Here is a 15,806-nt window from a genome sequence, read left to right on the forward strand (position 1 = left end):
TCCGAAATGAGTACTGGAATACAGGACAAGGAGAAAGAGAGCACGATAGTGTATATTATGCGCAGTGTCACTCCAGAAAGAGGAAGAGACGACGCTTGATCTGTACATGCATAAGCCCAGGCCCTTTAGACCCTTCAGCCCGAATCGCTAAAAAGGCATCTCCGAACTATACCGCAAGGCACTGCCTCGTCCAGCAAGGCCATTGCCATTTCCATTGTGATTGACACCAGGGCTGGTCGGTCGACTACCAGCCCATTTGGGACTCCGCGGCTGGGTACTGGTCGAGCGAGTCGAGGGTCGGTTCTTGCGAATGTCGCGAAGTTCCTCTTCCTTCTTGCGGAGGACCTCATCTCGCACTGCAAGGATTATTTCCAGTTCTTCAATTCGCGCGATGTGACGGGCCTCGTCATTCTTTTTATTAATCTCCCGGAGTCGCACGGCGTTACCCTCGACCTTCTTCATCAAGGCTTCATTTTCCTCGCGCAACTGGCGAGCTTCGTTGCCAGCCTGAGCCGCGACTGTTGAGGCAGTTTGGTATTGCTCGCGGACGTATTCTGCCTGATTTTGCGAATATTCGGCCTTGCGCTCGAGGCTTGCGTTCTCCTTGGTAAGGCGCCGGATCTCCTCACGGGCAGTTTCCAGCTCAGCCAAGGTACCTCCGCCGTTTTTGAGCTCCTGTCGAGCTTCTTCGAGCTCTTGCTTCAGCTTCGTGCGTTCATCCTTTATCTTGGAAAGGTTCTCCCTTTGCGTCTCAACGCGTTGTTCCAAGGAAGCTTTGCCTTCTATCAAACGCTCGCAATCCTGCCGAGTCTTGTGTAGGTCCTTGGTTCTACTTTCATAGCGATGCTGCACTTCGCCCAGAGCCTTCTGGACTTCTTGCAATCGAGCCCGAGTCTCGATCAGCTCATTTTGCAATTGGTCCTTCTCCGCTGCATGAGCATTCTTCATTAAAATGAGGTTCTTTTCCAAGGACTGCAAGTCACGGTCCAATGTCTGGCTGGGCGCCTTAGTTGAGTCGGTAAGTTGACTGGTGTCTGGGATGTGGACCCGCGCGCGTTTCGTAGTGTAATCATCACCATCGTCATCCTAGAGATTCAGTTAGTCAAGCTCCAGTCAGCAAAGGGAAGAGGGGAATCACCAGTGAGCGCTTCGGGGCTGCCGGCATTGGTTCATCAGATGAGGGGTCAGATGAATCCAATTCTTCCTGGGAAATAAAGTGCAAAGGTTCGATGCTAGGGAGTGGCCAGCTGGCAAGGCTGTCAGATAAATAGCCGAGAATCTCTCCAACATCTTCGTAGACACCCAGGGCATCATCCTGTAGATCACCGACATCATCGTGGAGGTACGCGGTTTCTTGCAAAAGAAGACGTAGCCGCTCAGATTCTGTTAAATTTGGCAGGCAGCGTCCGATGTGTTCACAAGAGTTGGCAACAAGGAACCAGATGACAGGGAGAAGGCTTCCATTTCGAGTGTAAGTCGTTCGAATATGCTGCACCGATGGGCTCCTAGGGTCAAAAGCCGTGTCCAATGCAAAAATTGCAGAAGGTGACTTGAAGAGCTCTTGAACGCCATCATTGCCATGGATTCCAAAACTCAAGGGGCCTTTGGCCATTGATACCTCCACGCTGTCACCCAGCTCTGTGCGTGGCTTTGTGTAATTGAAGCCTTTGCCAAGCAAATAACGCTCGAGGATCTTCTGCTTCATCTCGCCTCGGATCTCAAGGATCACATGAAGATCGTGTGTGCTCGCGAGTTGAATCCAGTATTTGAGGAACAAGAATTTCGCACTGGAATACTCGGCCCATGAGGCCTCCTGTTCCAGCTCAGAGTCGTTGTATTGGCAGTGTTGGGGAATATTCAAATCTGGATGAGTCGAAACATTATTGAAACGTGCAGTGACTTCATGCATCTTCGGCAACAATTGTGCTCGCTGTAATCTAATGTCAAAATGAATCACACATAGTAGATAGAATTGAAACTTACTTCAATTTCTGAGACCTGAGAGGTCGGACTGAAGCTTAGAAAGAACTCTCGCATGCTGGAGGCTGCTCCTGTTAACACTTTCTCGTAGTCGTCTTTCACACGAGAATCCATGGGAAGCGTTATGGCAAACTCGGACGGTCCAAGACGAACTGAGCCGGGCGGGGCTTCCTCCGCGCTCTCGACAGTTAACGCGCTGGGTTGGATGGTTTCCATTGACGCCGGGACCCCATGAGAGAGATGTGAGTGTTGTAGTAGAGGCTCTGGATGATGATGGTGAACTGCTGTGTGAGTGTGATCGATAGAGTTCCTGTCAACTCGAACACTGAGAGGTGCAATTATCTCTGGAACAGATACAGGCACTTCGGCTTCAATATCGCCCACAGAGGACGGAGTGTGTTTGTCGTCCATTTCCAGAAATAGCGGGTTGGGGGGTAGATTGGAAGAACACCCCGATTAAATAAAGCTTCGCTAACAGGTGGAAGTGCGAGGGGTGGTGGTTTTTGCAAGACCCCAGGTAGCGACTTGGAGGCAGTGAGTAGGCGCAGATGTAACAGAACGGAAGCAGAAATTAGGAGCTGGGTATTGCGCGAAGAGTGCTGACGATTGGAAATTCAGAGAAGGATTCGGCGAGTAATACTGATGCTCAGCTGGAGCGCATCGGCTATGTTTGTCGTGGGGGCAGAGCAAGGTGCTCACGAGCTTCTGTAAGTTAGCCATGTTTGGAGCTATCGGATGAGCGGACGGGAGGAGGGATGGGAAAGGGAGATTAAGCGAGGTAAACAAGGGTAACCATACATATCATCAGCTGCAGGGAAGTCCAAAGGGTGCGGGCGCAACTTTAGCCCGTTCGCAACAGGCAGAGCAATGTGGAGGTAGGGAAGTATAGAAAGGAAGAGTGAATGGCGAGACGGCGACTCGGGCGCGGACGATCCTGCACGTGATGATGCTTATCGCTATCGGGCCTGCACATCACGATAAGGTATCCATTATACTTCGCTTCAACCCCTCATCTTGAACCGCACCTTGTGCGTTTTAGAAAACGTCTCATGAATCCTATCCGTCGGGTTGCGGTCATTGGAGCTGGGCCATCTGGCCTGGCCTCTGTGAAGTGAGTCCTGCATGCATTGTCCTTCTTGAAAGACATTATTCTTTGACCAGTTCATTGATCGGTATAGATACCTCCTAGCCGAGAAACATTTCGACCAGGTCGATGTTTTTGAACAGAGAAGCTCTGTTGGGGGAGCCTGGAACTATAGTCCTAGCTCCTCCAAAATAGGAATACCCACTACAGTCCCTCACCTGAATCCCCATGAACCAATTGAGAAGCCGATGTGGATTGATCAACCCGATGGGACAAGTGAGGCGGTTTTTGTGTCACCTCTGTACGATAGGCTGGAGACGAATATCCCCAAAGAGTTGATGTGCTACTCGGATAAGTCGTTCCCTCCGCAAACGCAGTTATTTCCTAAACACCAAGTGGTAAAGCAATACCTGGAGGAATATGCCGAAGGCTTGAAGAGTCTCATCCAATTCGAAACTCAGGTGGTGGATGTAAGATTGAAAGATCCCAGATCGAGCACATGGGAACTAACCACCAAACACCTGCGCACGGGCGTCGCAAAGTCACGCATATATGACGCTGTGGTGGTAGCGAGTGGCCACTTCACCGTCCCTTTTGTTCCCGATATCTCAGGTATCCGGGCTTGGGACAGATCCTACCCAGGAGCTATCATGCATTCCAAGTTCTATGACTCTCCTGAGGCTTTTCGAGGCAAGAAGGTGATTGTGGTGGGGAACTCTGCCTCCGGGCTCGATATCGGGGCCCAGATCAACGAGGTGAGCTTGGGCAAAATCCTGGCCTCCCAAAAATCCGAATCGTACCTGGCCGCCTCGGCCCCAGCGGACAAAATCATTTGCGCGGAGATCATCGAGTTCCTGTCTCCAGCAACCCATGACCGAGCCATTCGCTTTGCAGACGGCCGTGTCGAGGAGCAAGTCGATGCTATTGTCTTCTGCACAGGATACTTCTATTCGTTCCCGTTCTTGTCATCTCTGAATCCTCCCGTTGTCACTCATGGATGGCGAACGATGAATGTATACCAGCAGTTGTTTTATATCGATCGACCTACTCTTGTATTTCCCGTCCTGTCGCAGAGAGTGATCCCATTCCCTATGGCCGAGAACCAAGCAGCTGTCTTCTCTCGTGTATGGTCGGGGCGACTGCAACTTCCTTCAAGAGAAGAAATGAGAACATGGGAAGATTCTGAAATTGCGACTAAGGGGGATCAGAAGGCATACCACGTACTTCCATTCCCTCAGGACGCCGACTACCTGAACTTCCTCTACGATTGGGCATCATCGGCGGAAGCACGCCCGGGACTTGAAAACAGTGGGAAAGGGAAACTTGGCACGTATTGGGGAAGTCGAGAGAGGTGGATGCGTTCCCTCTTCCCTGAAATCAGAAGAAAGTTTGTTCAGAAGGGTGATCAACGGGGACAAATACAGTCCCTCGCGGAGCTTGGATTTGTGTTTGAAGATTGGCAAAGGGAACAAGAACGAGGAAAGCTATGAAAGAGATAAATCATTCGAGGGCACCTGGGGTTTTAGATACGGTGAGGCATCGAGGAGATGAGTGGTTCCCGGGTCCGGCAGCCATAGCGCTTGAGAGGTGTAAATGACCATTAAACACTTAAATTAGATTGATAGATTAGATATAGAAATGGACCTCGGATGTACATACCATGTCAGATTTTCTAATACATTTCGTGTCAATACGAGAGTCAAATACACGTGTGGGAATCTCGCTGCCACAGCTTCGCGACACCAAACCAACATCCGGTTTCACCTGCGTCAATATCTAGTCTGGAAGGTGTAGGTCAAGGGGTACATAGATCCTCCATGTAACAGCGGTAACAAAAAAACACGATGGTGCCACTAGAAATTGGTAATATTACGGCTGTATTACCGACCATGATGGGATGCATACGCAGAATCCGCTTTGCTGCATCCGCGTCTTTCAGCTTGCACGCACTCTCCCCCCCAATACTTCTTCCCACGCCATATTCCTAGTGAGTATCTGAAATGCAGGTACCCGTGAACAGGTGACGGAGCTCGTTTGAAAGCGGGCGCGATGGACGCGATGGATGCGATCGACCATTCCACGGCACCCAATGCGCTGTCGTCATTGATCAAGCTTCCGATCGCGCAGCTATCTCCAACCCTCGAACAGCTCGAGGAGAAATGCATTCTTGCGACCGTTAGCCTTGTTTGGCCGTATTCGTCCTCGACCAAGTCTCTCAGCCTTTCTCTCGCCGAACCGGATTTCCGCCTACGTCGGTCAAACGGACAAGTAAAGACGATATTTCACGGGCGCGTCGCAGAGAAGGTGGCGGAGTCACACGTCGGGATCGGTGATACCGTTCGTCTCGCGCTGAAGGGCGCAGAATTTGTTGCCAATGATACGGCTACACAGACACATGGGAAAAATGTCGCGTGGGATCTTCAATTTGACAACGGCGTGTCATTAGAGGTATTATGGACTCAAAGCGCTTGCTTTTGATTCAGATGTTAATATTCAGGTCTCAGATCAATCGCTCCTCGAAGAATCTGTCGACAGTGATCATCGAACAGTCCCCTCGCGCGCCGCATGATACAGAGCTGCAACCGCCCTCCACCCCCCGCGTGATCTCGATACACCCCGTTTCAGACACGGTGCCTGGGCCTGGATCCTGGTTATCGCCGGCATTCGCACGGATTGGGCAGTCCCCATTTAAGGCAGTGCGGGATTTTGCTTTCGATCCATTTGCAGATGAGGATGGGTTCATCCCCGGCAAAGGCAGAAAACGGCCGAGATACAGCTTCCAGAGAGATGAATGGCACATTGCAGATTCATCGGCAAGTTCCCGAGAAGACGGATCGGAGGAACTGGAAAATGACTTGGAATCGGAGCTTGAGGATGAGATGGATGCCGAGGATGACTTGGAGACCATTCCGAAACCTCCCCACGAGAACGGTCCTACTGCCGAAAATACCACCTCTGACGACCAGGCAAAAATTGAAAATCCGTTGCAAGATGGTTCATTCGTTTTCGTGAAGCCCTCTCTTGATCTTGCTGGAAGGCTTTTCGGAAGGCCAGCGCCTCAATCAAACAATGCGCAGGCTGGACCGATTGATACTGGCCTGCAAGGTCTTTTTGGAGCAACCTTACATCTCCCTACAGATACGCCACAGCTCCGTCCAGTGCCATCTCCAGGCCTCCCAATCCCTTCGCCTATCGTGTCCAATAACAATAGCGCCCAGGAGTATTTTTCGCCATTCCACGCGCAGGAGCATACACAGACTATCCAATCTATTGTTACTGGGACAGACGCCGATACTACTGCCCTGGCACAGAGCTCCGTGGCTTACATTTCGCCTACGCCGCAGTCGCAAGCAACCATAGCCCCTGCAGAGCAGTTGGAAACAACACAAAATGAGCGGCCCGTTTCAAGCCCGACAATGCCGGGAGAACAGGAATCACATTTTGAAACAGTGACAGGAGATGGGGCAGCTGAGAACAGCAATGAACAGCCTGCAGACTCGACAGAATTCTTCCATTTGCCGACGTTCCAGGAACGTCCCGAGTTTAGCGAGCCGAATGTTGAAATGAGTGACGCTGGTGATAGCCACACGGTGCCTGTTGCGGCGCCTGTTAACCGTCAATCTGAGGAAATCGACGAAGTTGAAGAAGCAAAAGATGCAGAAAAGGACGTACTGCATCAAGAACCCCCACCTGCGGCAGAGGATGACTACTTCGACGATGAAGGTGTTCAGGAAACACTGGCGCAAGAGGACCATGCTGACCATGAGGCTGCCGTGAATGCTGCCCTCACGGCAGTCGACATGGAAATCGTCGAAAACGAATCGGAAGCAATTGAAAGTGAAGACGAACTCGTGGAGTCCTCTCTGTCCGCTGGGGATCGTGCCGGCAGTCGCAGTTACGGTGAAGAGAGTGGTGAAGAAGATGAAGCTCTTTACGATGAGGATGATGCAGCAGACTCCATGTTGGAAGATGACGAGGATGAGGGGGACTATGACGAAGAGGCCGAGTACAGTGATGAGGAGTATCCCCGGGCTACTCAGCTTTCGCGGCCACAACAATCCCAGCCTGAATTTATCGTGCTGGATAGCGACAGCGAGGACGAGCTTGCTTCGGCTCAGCCAACCGGAACTCCTTCACAACCAACACAGCAAGTAAGCATCTATCATCGCGAGTCATTCATTGAATCTCCCGTCGCCGACTTTGAGGAGGAGGAGGAGGAGGAGGAGGAGGAGGATGAAGGAGAGCTAGAGGGAGAGGAAGGGGAAGACTACGAGTCTGCTTCTGATGCGACGGAAGATAGAGCTCAAGTTGAAGATGATGAACGAGTGCACGACAGCGACATGGAGGATGAATCTTCAATGGACGACATAGCACGCGACCATTACACCAAACAGCACTCGAGTCGTGAAAATTCCGTCGCGGAAGGATCTTTCGGAGAAGAGCATGACGAAGGCGAGGGGCCACGTGCAAACCAGGACGATTTCGATGCCAGGGAAAAGCTTGAATGGGTTGTTGATCTGGATTCAGAAGAAGATGAACCCGAAGAGGAATTTGAAGATGGGTCTGAAGAAGCCGAGGAAGAGGAACCCCAAGAAGACCAGCGAGCAAGTCCTGATGAACGAGGCTCCCCTGGTCATATGAAACCAAAATTTCACAGCCTGGATGGAGCTGTTGACCGAGACCGGATGCAATCACCCGTCGATGCCGAACAAGACCAGTTACGAGCCCCTGAAGAAGACATCTTCTCCGAGCGTCAAAAGCAAGATTCCGATACCAATATTGAGCTCGTGAAAGGTGTATCCCCAAATGATACTTCAAAACAGCTCCTGACTCCCGATCATACCCAAGAAGTTACTTCTGGTCGTCAATCCACTCCAAGTCAAGAAAAGATGGCGGTCTTGCCCACCCTGGGCGAGTCAGGACATCCCCTGAGACTGAATGTCGCATTAACGCCTGGCTTGGATGCTGCTGGTAGCACCGAGAAGGCGACGCTTGTCGAAGACCTTGTGGCCCCTGAACATCCTGCAGTTGAGCCACTGCCGGACACGTTGCACACTCAACAGCACCACGATAGTACTGACGGTGCGGATGTCGCTGTGGCCACCACTGAAGATGCTGAGGTCGACCGGAACATCATCAAGGCTTTGGACCTTGAGAAAGCGAAGCCTCCGCAGTTGGTGGTTAGCGAACCACCAGTTCCTGACCGTCACGCCCACGGATTGCGCAGCAAACTGTCCTATTTCGCCCCTCTTGCCGCACTCATCGATCACTACAATGTCCTGGTGGACACAATCTCAGTCGTCCACGAAGCAACTCCAATTGCCAAGGGTAGCTCCGGCTCAAGAGACTATTTCATGACTATCCAGCTTACTGATCCCTCTATGGCTGGCACCACCCTCCAAGCCCAGATCTTCCGACGTACTAAATCAGCCATGCCATCCCTAGCCGAAGGCAATGCAGTCTTACTACGCGACTTCAAGGTCCGGAGTTACGACCACTCAATCATGCTCGTCAGCGTTGAATCCAGTTCGTGGGCGGTGTTTGACGGATCTGCGCCAGAGGCACATATGAGCGGCCCACCTGTGGAATATGGCTCGGAGGAACGTGCATATGCATCCGGTTTGCGAAGATGGTACACTGAAGTTGGTACTGCCCTTGTTGCCGACAATCAACTCCAGGCATCGATTGAGAGAGACAGTATGGACAGGGGAGCTACGCCAAGCGATGTGGCAATCAGCGAGGCAGGAAGTTTTGACTCGGGTGTCCGCGGCGACTCGGTCTCGTCTGCTCGAGGCTCGCGGCGCTCACGGCGACGCAACCGGCGGGTCACCATCCATGAACTTCGGGATGGGACTCGCTATACGGAAGTTGGCTCTCCCGGAAGTAGAGAAAGCATACACGAGCTGCGGGACGGCACGGTTTATGCTGATCTATGAGGAAACATGAACAATGTATCTAGCCATAGCCACACGGAACGAGGGAACTCTCGTTGTAGAATCTCTGTCTGTACGACTATAGTCACCTCTAGTTTGTATATGTTAAATATTTCTAAAAAGCTCCCCCATATTGCTCACATCTTACTCTTCTCCGCCTGGAAATAATCAGCACTGATGGCAGACTGGATCAACTGGTTCGCAATGGCCGTGGCAGGCGGCAGTCTCAAGCCGCCCTTATAATCAGGAGGCGCAGCACCACTCAGGTCACTCGTGCCAATGCGCAAAGCTTCCTCCACCTCCTCAATGTCAAACCACTTCGCATCCTCAAGCTCAGGGTCATGTTCGAGATGAATCTTCTCATGAGCGGCATCACTGCACTGCGCAATTGCACCGATCATCAGGTTTGCCGGGTACGGCCAGGGCTGTGACGAGTGAATAACGACACGAGCAAGCGTCACACCAGCCTCTTCCCACACTTCCCTGCGGACCGCATCCTCAATCGACTCCGCAGGCTCAATAAACCCAGCCAGGGTTGAGTACCATTTCGGCGGGAATCGCTTCGATCGGCCGAGCAGGATGCGCTTGCCATCGGCAGAGACGACCGCCACGATGATGGTGGGGTCGGTGCGGGGGAAAGACAGGTTCGAAATCGTGGTGCGGGTGTTACATTCAGGGCGTTTCTCGGGTAGGCCCTGCGCAGTTCGGGCAGCGTCTGTTGGCGGGCAAGCACGCTTGGTGCCGGCGTTGACGGACAGCGTGGGATTGCCACAGGTGCCGCAGAAAGTATTGCGGTTGTTCCAATCGTTCAGTGCGCGCGCTTGTGCGTAAATAGCAGCTATTGGACGTGGTGAGTTACGTTGTTCTCTTTTGTCCAATATCTAACAGCCTTCATTGCAAACATACCGTCGTCTGGGGTAAACGTGGTGACGATTCTCGTCTGGAAGAAAGACAATCCCTTCTCCTCCATGGCGCTAATGACATTCTTTGCAGCCGTCTGCTGCGCCTCAGAGCCCCTGGGTGTCACATCAACCGCAAAGAACGGCACTCCAGAGTATATCTTCCACGTCATACTGCCTTCCTTGCGGCTCTCGTCCATACCGAGGAAGATAAGCGTCGGGTAGGTCTTGCGCGAGTCGAAGCTCTTGATAAAATCCTCCTCGGGCTGATCGAAGAAGTCTCGCGAAATGAGCTTGTGCAATTCATCGTATTTGGCATAGTATGGCTCGGATGGGGAGCGAGTCAACGGGGCGAGGTTGTTCAGCAGCACGAACTGAGTAGACGGGTGCTTCAAAGCCGCTGATAGGAACGGATGTTCGGAGCGAAGGAATGACAGCCGGTTGATTGGAGAACCTGTTTATGTTCAGTTATAAATATCCTTGATTTTGATTTCTCTATCGTTCTCTTCCCCTCTGGCAATCCATACTGGAGAAATAGTTCGCCGTTTCTTTTCCGAAGCGTCGCGCCAACATCGAGTCGGCGAGTGTATGGGCCGGAGCAGGGATCTGAGGTTTCATGCTCATTCTGTTCATAAGAGATGGTAATCAAGGGCGTGCAAAGGCTCTGGGGAGTAGATGCAATGAAATGAGGAGGTTTCAACGAGAACCAGAACCGGCTGGGACAATCCAGGACCCAAATCCCGACCTATTAATCAGCTCGGTGATGCAGTTCCTGAGCATGGTATCGTGATAACCAATATTTCATCGGACTTGTCGCCGAGATAAGCGGCAAATCCGTAATTAATTGGTAATACCAGAACAAGGAGCGGGGAACCGCGGAACTCCCCACACACGTGACTGATTCACATTTGCCGATAAGAAAGGCTTCACTTTCCTGAGCTCTTCATTAGCTTGTAACGCATTTCAATCGCCTCAACGACTTAATAATGGGGCACCTGGTGACCCTTGCAACCTGGTAGGAGCTTCATATGCCTTGAAGAAGATTGTTTGCTGACTCTCTGGCTAGTTCTCTGAACCAATGGGCTCTCGACTTTGAGGGTAATGCGGAACGCATTATCGAAAGTATTCGCCAGGCTAAAGCCGCTGGAGCCACCCTCCGCGTTGGTCCCGAGCTAGAAATCACCGGATATGGCGTCCTTGACGGGTTTCTGGAGGGAGATACGTTCCTTCATTCATGGGAGATGCTAGCTCGCATCATCGACCACCCCGATACCCAGGATATCGTCGTCGATGTTGGAATGCCTATCAGACACCGCAATGTGAGATATAACTGTCGGTTAGTACCTCTGTGAGAAATTATGGGAGTCTAGCACCTATTTACACCTTTCAAGTGTTATTTTCTACAACAAAAAGATCATCCTCATTCGCCCCAAGATGTGGCTCGCTAATGGTTGGCTATACCACCCCCCACTATTCCAAAATCTACTAACACAATAATAGATGGTAATTACCGAGAGCACCGTCACTTTACTCCATGGCAGCGCCCCCAGGAGGTGGAGGATTACTATCTGGAGCAGATTGTGGGCAACATTACCGGCCAGTACAAGGTTCCCTTCGGTGATGCGGTCATCAGTACCCGGGATACCTGCTTTGGTCTTGAGACCTGTGAAGAACTGTTCACACCCAACGGCCCCCACAATGCCTACGGTCTTGCCGGTGTGGAGATCATCTCCAATTCATCTGGAAGCCACCACGAGCTCAGGAAGCTCGACACACGAATCAACTTGATTACGCAAGCCACCAAGCTTAGTGGTGGTATCTATCTGTATGCCAATCAGCAGGGCTGTGATGGTGATCGTTTGTACTACGACGGTTGTGCCATGATTGTGGTCAATGGTGAGATCGTAGCCCAGGGATCCCAATTCTCTTTGAACGATGTGGAGGTTGTCACCGCCACTGTCGACATTGAAGATGTCCGAACATACCGGTGCAGCGTGAGCCGTGGAATGCAAGCAAGCAAGCAGTCACCATATGTTCGTCTTGATGTTGACACGAGACTGTCTCGCCGCGGTGAGGAGGCCGATCCTGGCCTCACAGTCTCCGAGCCGATCAAGCCTCGGTACCATGCCCCAGAAGAGGAGATTGCTCTCGGTCCGGCTTGTTGGCTGTGGGATTACCTCCGACGATGCGGTGCAGCTGGTTTCTTCATCCCTCTCAGTGGCGGTATTGATAGCTGTGCTACGTCGGTAATTGTGCACTCGATGTGTCGCGAGGTCCTGAAGGCGGTCCGACAAGGCAATGAGCAGGTCATCAAGGATGTGCGCCGACTTTGTGCCAAGCCAGCAGATTCAGATTGGCTTCCCACTACCAGCCAAGAAATTTGCAAGGCTATCTTCCACACGAGCTACATGGGTACCCAGAACTCTAGCTTTGAAACGAGAGATCGGGCGAAGAGACTGGCTGTAGATATTGGCTCTTACCATGTGGATTTCAACTTCGACACGGTTGTAACTGCCATCATGAATCTCTTCACTGTTGTCACCAACTTCCAGCCTCGATTCAAAGTTCACGGTGGCGGTGGTGCCGAGAACGCGGCTTTGCAAAATGTTCAGGCCCGCATGAGAATGGTTCTGTCTTATTTGTTTGCCCAGCTGCTGCCGACTGTCCGCCAACGCCCCGGCGGTGGTGGTTTGTTGGTTTTGGCGTCATCTAACGTCGATGGTAAGTGGCTCTAGATCTGCATATGCTGAAACAAGACTGACTGAAAGCAATAGAATGGTATGTCGAGTCATCACTTAGAAAAGAGCGAAATTCTAGGCCGGCACCGCAACATAATACTAACATTATGTGCTTCTACCCATAGTCTGCGAGGCTACCTCACCAAGTACGATGCCAGCTCTGCCGACGTGAGTAATCCATATTCTAACTTGTAAACTTTATTCTTTTTTCTAACCCATCCAACAGCTCAATCCCATCGGTTCCATCTCCAAGGTAGATCTGAAGAAGTTCATCGGCTGGGCAGGCCACAACTTTGAGCTTCCAATCTTGGAAGAGTTCCTCAATGCCACCCCCACTGCGGAGCTTGAGCCTATCACAGCCACCTACGTGCAGTCTGATGGTAAGTGACCTAGGAACGAGTCTCTTGAATTGATACTGAACAAACTATCAGAGGCAGACATGGGCGTGACTTACGCAGAGCTCGGCGTGTTCGGGGTAAGACGATATCCAATCCGTTCAGCTTTACCGATTACTAAAGTCTTCTAGTACATGCGCAAGGTCACGAAACTTGGTCCGTGGAGCATGTATGAAAAGCTCCTGCACCTTTGGGGCAATGAGTACAGCCCACGTGAGATCTACGAGAAGACGAGGCACTTCTTCTACCATGTATGTGTCCGAGAATGCCAGTTAACTCGCAAGTACTAACCGGGTTCCTTCCAGTATTCCATCAACCGTCACAAGATGACAGTTATCACTCCAAGCTACCACGCCGAGCAGTACAGTCCCGAAGATAATCGCCACGATCTCCGACAGTTCTTGTGTAAGATTTGGTTCTTTCCGCGCCGCTTTTTCAGGCTAATTCCTCTTTTTAGATCCATCCTTCACTTGGGCATACAAGAAGATGGAGGACAGTGTCAAGTTCTGGGAGTCCAAGGGCTGGACTGCCGGAAAGGGACAGAAGAAGAGTGTTAAGGCTGATTGATGGGTAGATTACTTGTTTGAATGAAGTTCCAGGATTGTATTTGGCTTTTGGACTTGATGTTGTTACGAAAGAAATGTTTGGCTTGCTCAAGCTGACAACCTCGAGATAAACCCATGGATGCTTTTATGATTGCTATAAAATCGTTCAACACTAAACTCAAAAGTTCAGGCTATTGACAATTTTGTAAGTGGGAAATATGTGAAATTGGTGCATGTACAGAACCAGATAACTCGGCAATGAGATAGAAAGAATCTGACAGGAAAAATATGAAAAACGCCAATGAGCTGTCCAAAGCAATTGCAATTCATGTGTCGTAATAGTATGCCAGTGGCAAAATTAATCTTTGTGCATCGTCAAGAAACGATTGCATCAGTCTTTCCAGAACCAGCCGCTCTTCGACTTGTTGTCTTCAGATGATTGTCCATCTCCCAACCGCTGGTGGGTCGTCTCAACAGACTCATCAGTCTCCTCTCGGCCATCGGCATACCGCTTCGTCTTGACAATCGTAGTCTGAACTGAGCCATCTGCAAGACGCTTGCGTTCTGTTCGACTCAAGGTTGACACAACGCGTGCATTTTCGGGCACGGGGGCTGGCTTGGTTTCAGATGTCTCCGGTGATGTTTCTGGGACGGATTTTCGGTTACCGCCAGAGACGAGATCAAGCCAACTCTCGTTGTCATTGCCTTGTTTGTCTTCAGCGCTAGGTAGACCCCGCTGGTAGTTCTCTGGCTCGTCCTGCTCTCTGTGGCGCTCATCTAGGAGCAGGCGCAGAAGAGGGCTTGCGGAAACGCCCCGGAAGAATTCGCGCTCGCGGACCTCGATATCTTGCAAGAAGCGTTCGTACACGTCCAGTTCGCTCTCGGCCTGGTCATTATTCTCTTGAGTTTCGGCAGACTTTTCGGGCAGAACGCGACTGTCCTCGTTGCGTCCAGCATTGAATGTAATACCGGACCAAGGATGACCGTCCGAGCCGGTCACGTACTTCCACCGGTCACCCAAGCTGCCTCGCTTTACCAGACCTTGAAGCCATTCGGTTCCATTTTCAGTCCTGCCTGCTGTCAAAGCGTCATGATCAAGCATAGGCTTCCCGTTTTCTAACCGAAGCAAATCTTCAAATGCCTCGCGCCACTGCGGCTCGGCCGGGTCACGCTCCGAGTCTGACCGAAGAGTAGACATGATCGAGGAAAAGACACCTCCTTCGCGGCGCGCGCGGTAATGGGCCTGACGCTCCAGGAGCAGAGGCGAGTATGGGCTGAACATGATGTATGTCATGGGCCATGTCGGCGAATTTTCTTCATACATGTCGGGGAAGGAGAAGCGATGGTGCGGATGGAAGAAACTTGAGGAGAAAGGAAAGAAATCGTTCTCGAAGCGATCGAAGAATGAATCAAGGTTGAAGAAATCAGAGGGTCCGTTGCGCCAGTTCTTGCGCGACTGCTGGAGTTGGTCCATGTATTCCGGTTGCCGAGACAGGGAAGATCGCGAGACCGATCTATCGGTGTTGTTTGAAGGGGTCTCATCTCTGTCACCGGTAGCTGGAGGGTTGGTTCCTGCGCCCTGGTCGGATGAGTAGTTCCGCTCTCCCGCATTTTCAGCGCCATCTCTGTGGCGGTACTTCATGCTCCCATAGCCTTTATCATCGGTTAAGATAGTCCAGCCGTCATGCTGAGGAGGGGATACCGAGGATGGGAGCCCAGTGATCGACTGTAGCACCGACGAGACCTGCTCGTCAGCAAAACGGCGGAAGGCGACAAACGGGTTGCTCTCGTCGGTCCAGTCGCGGTCGTGGGGCATTTTGGAAGGATCGCGGTTGTGATAATCATCGGAGTCGTTGTCCTTGGGCATTGTGTTGATATAGTAGTGAGTGTCGAGAAAGAAGAAGTTGACGAAGCTGACGCTGTTGGGGAGCCCCACCCTGGCAGTTTGCCACGTGAGACCCACCGTTCTCTTTCTGTTTTTTCGTCGTCTCCTCCTTTCGACATTTATTTCTATTTCGATCCTCTCTTCTTTTATAATTGATTCTCTCATTATTATGCAACTAAACACACTAATTGACAATTCACGCCAGATTGCTCATACATGATGCGATCCAGCTAACCGCCGAGAGAAGCCTCGCGCGGCATTGATCTGGACCCACAGGCGTTGGCGCGAAAAACATACTTCACGCTTAACTAAATGATCCTCAATTTGTTATCTGATCGAAATAGCAC

General features: G+C 51.4%; 6 protein-coding genes across 6 annotated transcripts; 3 read left to right on the plus strand and 3 right to left on the minus strand.

The window, feature by feature from the left end:
- Positions 1–147: 147 nt before the first annotated feature.
- On the minus strand, positions 148–2,391 carry N7498_010545 (uncharacterized protein; the record flags this gene model as incomplete). The annotated part of the gene is made up of 3 exons (XM_058457601.1): positions 148–1,086; positions 1,139–1,930; positions 1,984–2,391. The coding sequence occupies 3 exons, from the start codon at positions 2,389–2,391 to the stop codon at positions 148–150; spliced, it is 2,139 nt and encodes a 712-aa protein (XP_058304500.1).
- Positions 2,392–3,029: 638 nt separating this feature from the next.
- On the plus strand, positions 3,030–4,554 carry N7498_010546 (putative flavin dependent monooxygenase; the record flags this gene model as incomplete). The annotated part of the gene is made up of 2 exons (XM_058457602.1): positions 3,030–3,091; positions 3,159–4,554. The coding sequence occupies 2 exons, from the start codon at positions 3,030–3,032 to the stop codon at positions 4,552–4,554; spliced, it is 1,458 nt and encodes a 485-aa protein (XP_058304501.1).
- Positions 4,555–5,088: 534 nt separating this feature from the next.
- On the plus strand, positions 5,089–9,000 carry N7498_010547 (uncharacterized protein; the record flags this gene model as incomplete). Its single annotated transcript, XM_058457603.1, has 2 exons — positions 5,089–5,512; positions 5,569–9,000. The coding sequence occupies exons 1-2, from the start codon at positions 5,114–5,116 to the stop codon at positions 8,998–9,000; spliced, it is 3,831 nt and encodes a 1,276-aa protein (XP_058304502.1). The 5' UTR covers positions 5,089–5,113.
- Positions 9,001–9,134: 134 nt separating this feature from the next.
- N7498_010548 (NAD(+) diphosphatase) lies at positions 9,135–10,520 on the minus strand (the record flags this gene model as incomplete). Its single annotated transcript, XM_058457604.1, has 3 exons — positions 9,135–9,835; positions 9,904–10,350; positions 10,424–10,520. The coding sequence occupies 3 exons, from the start codon at positions 10,518–10,520 to the stop codon at positions 9,135–9,137; spliced, it is 1,245 nt and encodes a 414-aa protein (XP_058304503.1).
- A 362-nt stretch (positions 10,521–10,882) lies between these two features.
- Positions 10,883–13,596, plus strand: N7498_010549 (glutamine-dependent NAD(+) synthetase; the record flags this gene model as incomplete). Its single annotated transcript, XM_058457605.1, has 11 exons — positions 10,883–10,911; positions 10,963–11,232; positions 11,288–11,346; positions 11,397–12,617; positions 12,671–12,674; positions 12,760–12,802; positions 12,861–13,014; positions 13,066–13,109; positions 13,161–13,280; positions 13,335–13,434; positions 13,487–13,596. The coding sequence occupies 11 exons, from the start codon at positions 10,883–10,885 to the stop codon at positions 13,594–13,596; spliced, it is 2,154 nt and encodes a 717-aa protein (XP_058304504.1).
- Positions 13,597–13,965: 369 nt separating this feature from the next.
- N7498_010550 (uncharacterized protein) lies at positions 13,966–15,441 on the minus strand (the record flags this gene model as incomplete). The annotated part of the gene is made up of 1 exon (XM_058457606.1): positions 13,966–15,441. The coding sequence occupies one exon, from the start codon at positions 15,439–15,441 to the stop codon at positions 13,966–13,968; it is 1,476 nt and encodes a 491-aa protein (XP_058304505.1).
- Positions 15,442–15,806: the final 365 nt, after the last annotated feature.

The sequence above is a fragment of the Penicillium cinerascens genome (genome assembly GCF_028974065.1).
Source record: "Penicillium cinerascens strain IBT 15544 chromosome Unknown scaffold_4_segment0_segment1, whole genome shotgun sequence".
NCBI classification, from domain to species: domain Eukaryota; kingdom Fungi; phylum Ascomycota; class Eurotiomycetes; order Eurotiales; family Aspergillaceae; genus Penicillium; species Penicillium cinerascens.